The sequence below is a fragment of the Ciconia boyciana genome, chromosome 2 (assembly GCF_034638445.1).
Source record: "Ciconia boyciana chromosome 2, ASM3463844v1, whole genome shotgun sequence".
Classification (NCBI taxonomy): Eukaryota; Metazoa; Chordata; class Aves; order Ciconiiformes; family Ciconiidae; genus Ciconia; species Ciconia boyciana.
The window spans coordinates 90,728,633-90,741,820 of record NC_132935.1 but is presented as its reverse complement, the minus strand read 5'-3'; the positions used below and the strand labels follow the sequence as shown (position 1 = coordinate 90,741,820).

General features: G+C 38.2%; 1 protein-coding gene across 4 annotated transcripts in view; it reads left to right on the top strand.

Moving 5' to 3' along the window:
• The window catches only part of DROSHA (drosha ribonuclease III), a 76,543-nt gene that overhangs the window by 51,911 nt on the left and 11,444 nt on the right, over positions 1–13,188 (top strand). For all 4 annotated transcript variants that reach the window (XM_072853133.1, XM_072853134.1, XM_072853135.1 and 1 more), the window contains 5 exons: positions 2,038–2,140; positions 4,614–4,684; positions 5,779–5,823; positions 8,850–9,007; positions 9,859–9,964. In XM_072853133.1, the coding sequence (XP_072709234.1) occupies positions 2,038–2,140; positions 4,614–4,684; positions 5,779–5,823; positions 8,850–9,007; positions 9,859–9,964 (483 nt within the window). The remainder of the gene's footprint in view (positions 1–2,037; positions 2,141–4,613; positions 4,685–5,778; positions 5,824–8,849; positions 9,008–9,858; positions 9,965–13,188) is intronic.

Sequence of the window (13,188 nt, the reverse complement as noted above, 5' to 3'; positions counted from 1 at the left end):
GCATGCACGCATGCGTGCACACATGTCCAGTCTGTGCTGCTGATAGTTTTCAAGTGCTCTTTTAATCTTCTCTGTTCATATTCACACAGTAATTTAAACAAGCATATCCAATCTTGAGATTTTGGCAAAAACTGCATGATTTCTAACATGTCATCTTTTTGCTCAGTTCTCAGGAGAGACATAGGGTAGGGAATGAACACAATCTTTTTCCTCCAAAGCTTTCTTTAATGATTTAGATAAGCATGAATTGATTGAAATGTTTCAAATCAGGGTTTTGTTTACAAATATTGTATTGAACTGCTGGCATTTGAACTCATGTTATTATTTTAAAACCTGCATCAGGAAAGTTCATATATTCATAAAGCTTTGTTCATAGCCTTTATCATTGCACCTGAACAACTTTTGAAAATTTTTATTGCAAAATTTTTTAAACTGCATTTATTTTTATTAGATACAACTGTAAATATTAGATATCTATACATTCCTGGTTTCCCAACTTATCCGTTTTTCCTCTCGTATATCCTATATGACCTTCCTGCTTTCATTCCCTTTAATCATCTGCTGCAGTGTCATGTTGCATTCAGTTTACTTCCTCAATATAATTCTCAGCTCCTCAACTTCTCTTGTGTGTGTGGAATGCTGTTTTAATTGAGGATCAAATGATAAATTTCTGTAGCTTCTAAGGGACGTTGTAGCAGGAATTTTAAAAATAATCTGAAATGTGTTATGATCAAAATTGAGAAGTAAAACATATGCAAAATATGCTGAATGCAAGCTCGGAAAATAGAGATAAGCCACAGGAGGAAGGGGACACACACCAACACCCAAACAACACCAGTTAACATGAACGAATGATTATAATCTGTAAGAAGTTTAAATTTTATATAAAAGTGTTGATGTTCCACTTCTGTGTTGACTCTAACAAGTGCTCCCTGCACTTTATAAATTGCAATGGAACATCATAAGTAGTAATAACCTGGGTTCTGGAGCAGTGAATAGGCTCTCATTCACTGAAAATGGAAGACTCCTTTTTTCCAATTGAAATGTGTCTAAACCATGCACCTCAAGCAACTTAGTCTCCACTTCTACGTCTTAAATATAGCCTAGGAGGATGAAGTTGAAAGTTAATGAGAAATTAGTCAGTAGAAACTTACACCCAGTTGGGAAGAAGCTGTTCTCATACAGACTTTGCAAGATGCACAAATCTCTTCTTTAAAAATCTCAATAATGGTTTTGTGTCAAAAAGATGAATATGTAAAGAGAACCTAGTAGCTCTTGCCTGCATTTCTATAGCAGAATTATCATATATTATATAAGATATCTGGCTCACTACCTGAGATTCTGACTGGCAAGCAGAACTATGGTTTAGGCAACATATGAATGTTAATGATGCATATTTGAAAGGAAAAAGAAAGCTAGGTGGCACTGTGGATTAAAATATCAGTCTCTGCTTGCAGTGTCCAGAGGCTTTTGTTACTGCCACCTGTTGACATTCTTAAAGGAAAAAGCCAGATGTTCACTGATTTGTGTCTACCAGAGTTCCTGTTCCTCACTGTTTGTACTTTATCTCCTTCTTGTAGGCAAAATCTTTTTCTTCAGTGTTAACTCCTCAACCTTTGCATGTCCCTTTGGCATTTCTGAAGCCAAATCACATGAGGGCAAACTACCAGCGAGAAACACAGCACATTGCACCATCCAGCCGGTATCAGGCTGTTTTTCTGTCACACTCTCAGCCCTCCTCTTGAACTCATTCCTAAATCTCACTAGTAACATGTTTTGATCTGTCTTCCCTTGACAATTTGGTTTGATAATTCCTAGCTTTCCCACGCTATCACACTCTAGTTGCTTGCCTCCGATAAACAAATATGAAGTCTTCTAATTTTAGCTTATGTCGGAACTGAAACTGTGGAGAAAAGCTTTAAAGTTCCCTCAAACCCAGTTGCTGCATAATAATAGTGTAATAGAGCTCTAGGGACTAGAACTGGTACTCTTCTACTTCTAAAGCCATGGTTTTAACTCTTTCCACATATTCTGCAGAAGCTGGAACTAGATCGATTTATGCTTTATGCTCATGGTCCAGACCTTTGCAGGGAATCGGATCTCCGCCATGCCATGGCCAACTGCTTTGAAGCCCTAATAGGTAAAGCATGTGTATTTGTGTGTGCAGACAGTTATGTTTTAATATGTCTACATGCCATGTTGACTGTGATGGAGGAGACGTGTCTGTGTTGAGTAGTGTTAGTAAGGGTAGGCAATAGTAGAGCTTCTTAAATCTTCTTTGTCTCTTCCCATCTACTGCACATATGCTGCATGTATAACATGATGAACGTGCAGTATTACAATGAAAATCTTATCTTCTCTGTCCTGCCTCCCACGCACTGGAGATGCACCCATTTCACACCGTTTTGGCACAGCACTTCTGTCTTTACCACAGAACTCCACCTCTCATGCACCACCATGGCCTGCTACCTGCAGTCGTCTGGGAGGAGTATTTCAGTCACCATGGTCGGGCAGGAAAAGTGCAGGTTCACTGCTTCCAATAGTACTTGCACAGACCTGCAAAATATGGAGTTGCACTTCAGCCCTGAATTTTAAACTCTGCAGCTTGCTTTCTGAATGCACCAGGCACTCCCAACCAAGTCACCAGCCTGCTTCCTCTATGCCCTGCTAACCTTCTCCTGTGAATTAAATGTTACATTTGCCAAGTAAATATTTTTTGGTCTTTGTATTTTCCTTACAAATAAAAAGCATGGCACTATGCCGTGGCTGGTGTAATAAAGCTACCAAAACCCTTTAGCTGTGGATGAAGGGGAGTTGTGTCAAATTTGCTATTGGGCACTAAGATGCTGATTAGTGACTGGCTGTGCTAGTCAATAAATTTGTGTTGGAGAAGAAATCAGGACTGCCTGACCACAGTTACCAAATAAGCAAGGAGTAAGGCAGAAATCTGATCTGTTATATCCACACAAGCTCTATTTTAAATAGCATATTTTTATAAAACTTTACTTCTTTGAATACACAAAGCAAGCTAAATCTCACTGATTTGGCTTCGTATTAATCCCAATGTACTGTACGTGATAGTAGCTATGGGAATGGTTTAGCCCTGATCCAGGTCTTTACATACTACACAAGCTCCTAAAGCATTTTGTCCTGCTTTGAAAAATAGATCATAGTTGGCTTAGATGTCAACAGTTCTGTGAATTCTGCCTTGGGCCAAATTGCATTTCATCTTATTGAGAAATAAGAGTTTTCTTTTTAACTCTATTTTGCTTTCCATGAGTGCTTTGATCTTTAATTTAAAAATAAAAAACAAACAGAAAAGGAACACTAGATATGTATCTGTGGCTTTGTTCATATACTTCAGCTTGTCTAGGATATAATGATGAGGACTATTTGGCAAGCATTGAGATTTGCTAAGAGAGCAGGCTTGCTGTTTAACCTCCAATACAAAGTTGTTCACAAAGTTAATTGAGCAATAAGGTTTTGTCAGGGCCATAGCTAAAATCTGGGAGCTTGTTAAGGGACTATAAAAGTATATGTGGGGTCTGGAGCTCCTACTTGAGAACCTGTGTAAAAGTCTGGTTCTTCTTCCCTGTGATGAAAATAATAACCAAAAGTATAAGCAGGCTCTCTAGGCCCTGTTTGAAATTCTGTGCTCTCATAATATGCCTCTGGCAAGATAGTCTTATAAACTCCCAAAGTGTTCTCCAAAGGGTCCAAAGAAAGTAGTTAACCTAGTGAGGAATTAAAAGGAAAGAGTCAGGGAAGGACACAGAAAGGCAAACCATGTTCTCCCTGTATGTGGGAACGACTCCCTTTCTCTCTGTTCTTCATGTAGTTGTGTATTCCCTTTGCTTTTATACAGATGTGCTTACAAGAACTAGTTTGAGGTTTTCAGAAGCCCTCCTGTAAAGAGTATCAAAGGACAAAATGTTGATACTGAATTTATAAAGTGCCTGTGCCGATACAGAGTGTATATGGTACGCACAAAAAATATAATATAGCTAGCACAAGTTTTGCAGAGCTTGTTACTAATGGGCATGTGGAGGGCTAGTGAGGGCTGTATGTGCAGTTTAAAAAAAAAAAAAAAGTACCATAATCTTCACAAACAGAGATGCAGAGGTGCAGTTTCCAGTTCAGACAATGTATTATTATGATATTGGGGAGATATTGAGGTTTGGAATAGTTGTGACACATAATTTATATTGCAGAATGCAATGTTGTTGAAAGTACAGAATAAATGAAAATTATTTGCTAGCTATTGAAATGTGTTTCGTGGCTTTCAATAGCTTCATATATGGTATAGTTGGCTGATTACTGGAAACTATGTTTAGAAATAAATTGTTTCTGGCCTAATTTGTTTAAACTTTGCTCTTTGGATGTATCATTTTCTATCACTGATTTAACTATTTCAGGTTTTTCTGTGCATTTTGTGACCATTGATTTATGTTGGTGTTTAATGCGCTTTAAATTTCTCAAAAAATGAGGTATTACTACAGAAAGCATGCTTTTAAAAAATAAACATATTGGAGATGAAGAAGGCAGAGATCTTTGACTTTCCTGTGCTTATTAATTTTCTAATTGACCTTTGACATATTGTTCCCCTCATGCAGGAGCTGTTTATCTAGAGGGAAGCCTAGAAGAAGCAAAACAATTATTTGGACGTTTACTCTTCAATGACAAGGTATTTATGTATTTATATGATTTGATTTCCATTTTAAAAATAATTGAAGACATGCTTTCTTGTCCATTGTTTTACTTGAGAATCACAAATGAACAGGAATACACCTGTTGTACTTAGTTCCTGGAAACTGGATGTAGCATAGCGTGTTTAAGACCGCAGGCTGCACTGGTTCAGGCAAAAAAAATTACGGTGTTTCCTCAAGTGTGCTGTTTGTTGGTTGGCTTAGGGAAGAATGAGTGGCATAAGAAACCTTCAGTCTTCCATTCAAAGTGCTCTAACAACAGCGATGGATGCTGTGGATCCAGGTGGCATGCTTTGGGGAAATGACACACATGTAGAGTGACTATTCCTGTTTCATCAGTTAAATCCTCCCACCCCTAAAAATTTTAAACATATCTTAAAAAAAAAATACAGGGGATTTCATCCAACGTTTGCCCAATTGCATGATTAAAGTCTGACCTATTCTTGCATACTGTATCTTAGATCACTGTTAGTTGGAATTTATCCCATACAATGACTAAGGAAAGTAACCACTACATACTGCTGGGACAATACATGTGGCAGTGGTGAGGGGATAAATTATACAGTCTTTTTCTTCTTGAAAGTCTCTGAGTCTGTGAAATGACAAAGCTTATTAGAAATAGAAGTATTTTGAAGCCTATCATAACTCGGTGTTTATTTGCTGCTCAGTGCCTGTAGTGAAGGAAGCCTATATGAAATAGAAGAAAATAAATGTGGAGGTTTTTTTTCTTTTTTAGTCCTTGCCTTTGGTGAAGTCAAACTTGCTACTGAGGAGTACTTGCAAATAAAGTTAGTCCTGAGGCTTAAACAAATCTTTTTCTTCCTTTAACCACTTTTTATTTGGTTCAAGGATTTTTCCACCTCTTTGACACAAGCTAATTGGGAGAACTACAGGCAGTTTGAACAGCAGATACATGATCTTAAAAATTAGTTTTCCAGCACTATTGAATTTGCAATAAGCAGAGCCAGCATCTGAAATAGTTCAGTATTTCAAGTAATGACATTTTATTTAGTACTGTGGAATTTGTTAAATGACTCCCTTGAGCATTAAAGGCATCTCTCAATGTTTGCAGGACCTGCGGGATGTATGGCTTAATTATCCACTACACCCACTCCAAGTAAGTGTATCCCTTTCTGTAATAAAATTGATAGTTCTGTTTTATTTTCAGGAATGATTTTCCATAGGTTTCCATTGTAATGACATCTCAGAAATTGTGCTAAAAAGTAGCCAAAGGAGTGTATATATTTGCCTTTGTGTTTGGTTTTGTTGTGTTTGGTTTGTTTTTTGGTTTTTTTTAATAAATAATGAGTCTCTGCCTCTCTCAGGATTAATCATTCATCTTTCCTTGGCTCATATTTGATATATATAACTGAGCTTCTCATACGATAAATCTAGTGAGAGGTAACATTTTGGCGGCTTCTTGTTCATCTTCTCGAAGTTGGGGGGAAAAAGGGTACAAAAAATCTAACTACATATTTTATTAACCTGAAATTAAGACTGAAACCTTAATAGTAGGAAGGCACATTAGTTGAATGGAATAAGAGTGTGATTCTGATTGTGTTTGTGTCTGCGCGTGTGCAATGATAGCATGTTTTTTTCAGTGATTCCAGTAGCTTTAATACCAAGTAAACACTGAAATTATGAAGGTGTCTGAAGGGTAATTTATCCTCCATGTATTGGAGGATACAGGTTCAGAAGTTTAGTTACAAGGCTGGAAGTTGGGGGAATGGTTTTCCAGTCCTTGTTCCCTGACTGAATTCTGGGGGAGACCTAGAGCAAGTCACAGAGCCTCTCTGCAGTCTAGCTCCTTGTCTTCACAGCAAACATGGTAGCATTTTCCAAGTGCGCGGGGGTGCTGTAAGAATAGCTGTATTCAAATTGTCATCCAGTCAGTTAGTAAGGTGTTCAGGATCATATGAACATCTGAGAGGTTTCTTTTGTCTAACCGAATCTCTGATGTTTTGTGCAGTCAGTTTGACTCCTTTGAAACTTTTTATGAGCACACCCTTCCAGCAGAAGGTCACTTTGAGGTGTCCATCTGAAATGTCTTGTATATTTGTACAGATTTTGCAATGGGTACATAGACAAAATCTTCAGAAAAAAATCAGTGCACATGAAGCATTTTTTATGACCAACTCTCTGTGAGCGTAAATAGAGAAGAGTCTTAATGGGAAGATAAACTTTTGAGATTCAGCGCCAGCTATCCTGCACGGTGCCACAAGCTCCCAAGAAAATTCTTCTTACTCTAGATTTCTTCTTTTCTCTTACTTTATTTTAATTTCTTTATCTCTGCTTTCACAAAGAAGACTTGGACTCTGCTTAGATATTGGAGACAGTCCGTATATGCAGCTTATCATTTCTTGCTACTACTTTAACTTGTGTGATGAAAATTTATTTTCTTCCATGTCCCAGAAGCCATCCTAGCTGTCTGCTTACCAGTAGGGGAAGCACAGGCTGCTCAGGTTGGCCTTTGGGCACGGCTAGCCTGAAAAATGGCATTTAAAAATTATTAAAAGTCACCATAACGATATGAAAATGAGATGCCAATTAAAAAAAAAAAAGCTCTGGGTAAGATATACAGAACTGAAGGCCCTTAACCCTGTTATTTGGCAGTAGTCGAGTCAGTAGAAATAGTGATGAAAAAATAATTAGTGGTCACCTGGATAAATGTGGTCTTTTTCTAACGAGTCAACATGTAAAGACATGTCCTGCCTCACAAATGAATAGGAGATTTTAGAGGAGACAAAAAGCATGTGATGCTGCAGATGATACCGTCTGCTGGGTTTCCTAAGAGGCTGTTGGAAAGGCACTCACAAAAGGCTTTTAAAAATGTGGTGTTTTTTTAAGGGGGGGGGGGGGGGGCGGCGAGCAAGCCCAGTGAATACTGTCAGTCCTTACAAGATTTAAAGGAATCTTTGAAACGTAAGAAACGGAGAACAGGAGTGAAATGACCACATTTTACAAGGGATAGAGATCACTGGCAGATTTCCCTAGGGATCTTTGCTGAAGTACAGGCTGTTCGCATCGACAGCTTAGGGAAGAGGATGAGCAGTGAGGTGGCACTTTGTTGACAATACCAAATTATTCAGGGTAGCAGGGACAACAGCAGGGTGAAGAATTGCAGTCTGATTGCGAGAATGCAAGAGTGACTAACTGTGGAGTAAAAAAGCACATGAAATTCTGTGCAGGTAAGTATAAAGAACTGTGCATGAGGAAGTAAAAAACAGTCTCAGCTCCACATGCAGCTGAACTCCAAACTGACCATTATCACCCAAGCGTGGGATTTTGGTGCCGGCATATGTAGGTCTATGAAAATGTCAGCTGAAAGCTCAGTAGTGTTTAAGGAAAAAGTCAAATTGAATGTAATCAATTAATAGAAAAAGGACAGGCAACAAACCAAAAAAGATCTTAATGCCACTTTTAAAAACTGTGGCTATTCTTACTTTTCCTTTAGACATCCTCATATGGATGATTCCTCCTCTGAGGCATTGCTATACAAGAGAGATGCCCAGAGTGGCTGGAGGAAATGCCTAAGCCATTTCCCAGCTCCAGAAAGCCGTTTAACAGTGTCACCACATCAAAGAACATCAGGCAAGAAACTGATAAGAAAACATACTGACCCAAAGTGATAATTTTAATTTTTTTGTGTTATTGTGCCCTTTTGAATTTCATATACTAAATATGTGTTCTTGATTTTTGATACTGAAGGAAAATGCGAGAAATAGATTTGGTTTTTGTCTCATCTTGACATGCTGTCAGCCTGCCAGCCCTATTCTAATAATTTTTGAATCTGTTGCTCAGTTGCAAACCATTTGATAATATTAGAAAACTCAGACGTACAATTATATATGTTTTGTGAAAATAAGTAGCCCATGCTATCCACATGTAGAGATGAGACCATATAAGCAATGTGTTATAAATGCCTCAACTGTTAAAAAAGCATACATCAAAGCTCACATTTTCTTTGAGTGGTAATTATCCAAGACAAAAAGCCAGAGGGAACGGGGTTTTCTCAGTTCAGATATCCACAGACCAACTCGTTCACTGTATTGTTTGCCCTTGGTTTACAGAAGGCTTGCTTTTCTCTGAAAAGTTCTGAAACAGTGTCAGTTTGTCATTGTTTGCACTTCATTTTATTTATAGCTGCAAGAGTCCAATACTGACAGGCAACTCATTGAGACCTCTCCAGTTCTTCAAAAGCTTACAGAGTTTGAGGACGCAATTGGAGTCATCTTTACTCATGTTCGGCTTCTAGCACGTGCGTTCACTCTGAGGACCGTAGGCTTTAACCATCTGACTCTGTGAGTACACTGCAAGAGTCCTCATGTAGCTCTGTTGGTGCTTCTGTTAGTATACCAGATTGCTTTGTTTGTAAACAAACTCTAGATGTTATATCTGTTCTCCAGAAGAGAATAGAGCAGCTATGTTCGCAAGCCTGCCTGGCTCAGTATCCCATCTCTGACAGTAGTCAGTAGTGGATACCTTGGTAAAGACTATAGATGTTAGAGAGACATCCCGGTGTTTCTTCTGAGCTTCCTGCATCATTGATACTTGCACATCACTCCTGAGACAGTAGCAAAACATACTTGGAGGTACATTTGGACAGAGGAAAGAAGTAAAATCACGCTCTTTGGTCCAAGTACAGCCCTTGTGTTCCGTGGTGTGTAGAGCTGCCAGGCCACGTTTTAAAGCAAACAGTAGAGCCATACCAGTGGTTACCCAGTCCAGGATCTTGCATGGGTTTAAACCCTGATCCTTTTATTTCTTGTGAATGGACAGACCTTTTCCTCTGAAGTCATTGCATGCGTTAGTTCACTTTCTTATAAGAAGTTGCAGGTAGAGACCTCATCCCATTGCAAACTTGATGTCAGCTGCTCTTCTCCTTCAATTAGTTCCAGATCTGTGATCTAATAATTGTGTTTATATGTAGCTATCCTGATTTGCTTTCTCCCTGAAAGTTGGTGTTACAACAGTAATGAACTGTGTTTTCATCTCACCTGGTTAACACTGGGAAATTGTCTTAAATGCGTTTGGAAATGAGCGAGGCTCACTTTCAGATCACTCTTTATTTTAATTTGTGCGTGCATGCTGGTTTTGTTTTTTCCTCCCTGAGTGCTTATTGATTTTGCTGCATTGATGTCTCATTTTTCAGAGGCCACAACCAGAGGATGGAATTCCTGGGTGACTCCATAATGCAGTTGGTAGCCACAGAGTATTTATTCATACATTTCCCCGATCATCATGAAGGGCACTTAACGGTGAGACTGCCATCAATCATACTCTCCGGAAGAGCAAGAGTGGGATGGAAATTGGAAATGAGACTGAAATTATGGGAGCAGCTAGTGAATTATTCTGGATTTGATTAATAAAAGAAGCTTCAGCAACCACTGCTCTTAATAAGGCTTTGTTAATTTTAAGTCATGAGCACTGCAATGAATAGGAAATGGTGATTTATGAGCCCAGTGCAATAGTTTTTGTTCTGTCTGTGAAATGGATCAATAATTTTAAGGATGTCAGTGATGAAATTGGGAGATAAGACTAGTTCTTGTTTAAAGATGGGTGTCTTAAACCATTTATTTAAATAGGCAGATCACATGACTTTTTTTTATTCATGACTTCTAGTCTGTTGAACCTGCAACATAACCTGCAAGGGTTATGTTTCCTGATAAGAAGTTTTTATAATCTATTTTAGTCTGTTTTTCCTGTTGTCTTCAATCGGGAGCTCCTGTGGTAGCTTTTGAATTTAATTTTACTATTGTTATAGTCATCTGTTTCTGAGTACTGTAGCCTTTCAGCCTCTATTATCTGGGTTCTGAACAGCTCAATTTGGGGATCTTTCAGCAATTTACAGTACTTTAAACATAGGGTGGTAGTATATGTAGTTTTTTTCCTGATTGATTAATTTAGTACCGCAGCTAGACAGCTGTGGCTTTATTTGTGAGGAAGAAATTTTCTTAGGCTTACTAAATTTTTCTTAGTTTTCAAGTCTTGACTAGAATAAAAAAGTGATACGTGTATCAGGAATATGAGTTGAGTCTTCTAGTTAAAATTAGGAAGTAGCACTGTAGATTTCTTAGCTACTTGAAGTGGTTTTCTCAAATCAATAAAGGGATGGTGATGCTAAGTCTCTAGAAGACAATGTGTTTTCAAGAATATGCTGCTTTGGTCTTTTGGGCTAAAGCTGTTTACAAGAAAAAAAAGTACATGCTCTGACTAAAAGTAATTTTAATTTTTCTTCAGCAGTTCTTAAGTTTCATTTACATTTGTATTGATTCTTCTGCACCACTCAGGAGACAGCAGATAAAACCTGAACTTTTGAAGTAAAAGTTAAAAGGGGAAGAACTTTGTCATATTAATTCTTCAGAGAAACAAAAACATAAGGCAGAAATCCAAGATTGGTGGGGTTTTTTTGCTTTGTGGATGACTTTTAAGAATGTAGGCATCAGTGTTGTTACAGTAAGATAAATCTTTCAAGAACTATTTGGCAGGAAGGATATGAAGTGTTGCTATTAATGGGTGTAAATACTCAGAAGAATGATCAGAACATCTCTGTGTTGCTTACTTTAATGATTAGTGAGTTGGCAAGTAGAACAAGTTGCACAGTCCAAGTTTGTAGGTGAAACTACAAAGTTAGAGCAGAACGGATGCTGAAAACACATTAAGATATGGACAAGTAGGCAAAGCCTAGAAAAAAATTTTTACTCTGGGGATGTGCATGCAGTGAAAAAGAAAATTGTCTTAGAATGTTTTTAAATTTGAGGACAAATTAAATAAGATGTGTGAGAAAGGAGACTGATGATGTGGGATCTGAAGAGAAACCGCAAACACTGAGCTCTTTCTTCTGTTATCTGGGAACATACTTACATTTGAAGAAATAATGGAACATCAGCTGAATGGTGCTGTAGTGTTGAGGACAATTTTGGTCAAGGATGGGAAGATTCCACTTGACTGGCAATGCAGTGACTTCCCAGTGTGTAGTGATTACTTGTGGAGAGACATCTGTGAATTAACTGTTATTTAAGAAAAAGAAAGGAGAACGTAGTCTTGTCTACATATTTCGAGATAGCCAAGTGATCTGCCAAAATAGAGTATGAAATTTTGTTGGCTGTTGGAAAATACAGTTTCTCCAGTACTGACTTATGCTACAGTCATGGGTAGTAGTATGCTGTGTGAAGATGGAAGAGCAAAAAAAAATTGCTTTGTAATTAGAGTTAAGCTCCAGTTGAGCATCCGTCACATGTTTCAGCATCTGCAATGATGCAGACTGTGTGTTGCCAGAGTGGAGACTAGCTCTAAAAAAGTTGCTGGGAAGGCACAAGTACCATGTCTTCCCCGTATCATTAAGGGGAATTGAGTTTTTTGCTAGATCACACTTGTAGAGGAGGCAAATTCTAATACAGAGCAAGTTGATAACCACAGTGCTAGAAGGATAACTGGGGTTTTTTTCCATCTCTGATTCACTCTGTAGTGTATATGTTGCTCTTTGTTTTATGATACTGCTAATCATGATTACGGGTCCCATCAAAATAAATACTCTGCAAACACAGCAAAAGAGATCTGTCTTCTCCCATTACAAGAAACAGATTTTTGTCGCATGATACTGCGCTTCTGTCTCGTAGGTTGCATATTGTACTTAGGATTTTGTTGGGGAAAGTATTGTTTATTTAACTTAAGGACATAAAAGGGAAGAATTTTGGAAAGGAACAAGTAGAAGATGAGTTTAAGCAGAGGTTAGGGAGGCAGGTAATAATCCTATCTGCAGTCTGCCTAGTTTATGAAGATCAAGTTGTGAGTATCTGCTTCATACATCATTGCCAAACAAATTATGAACATACTGTTCTTTATTTATCTGTTGTCAGAGATGAAGTATCAAGTGCAGCAAATAAATCTTTATTTTCATAAGCTCAGTTGACATGCTCGAGCCAGGTAGCATATAACTTGGATCTAATAAGCCGAGCAAATGTGACATGGAAGGCAAAGAGAGAAAAAATGTGTATGCAGCTTCTCAACTCTAAATTACATATAAACAGTGGAAAAGAGACATTCTTTCTCTCCCACCCCCACCTAGATTACATATAAACAGTGGAAAAGAGAGACATTCTTTCCCTCCCACCCCCACCTCCCATAATATCCCTAACTTCTTCAATTAATGCTGTTTTATTTAAAGCAGGAAAGCAAACAAACAGGAAAAAAGCTCACCTTCACCAGGGGTTCAGAAAATTGTGTGAAACCCTAAAATTCCAAAATACTTCTTTAAGCTGTATGAGATTGTATCATTGGTAGAGCTCTGTGTTTATTTAAGCAATCTGCCTAGAGCCTAGGTTAAGCACTTCAGGGAACTCTGCTGGAGAACCAGGTGTCCTGGACATTGTCATACACTGAAAATGTTAGAGCCAGATCTTTGTCAGGGATGCATCGGCTCAGCTATACTGCCTCTAGTAGAGCAAAGAGTACATACAGGCTGTCCAGCTATGCATTTTCT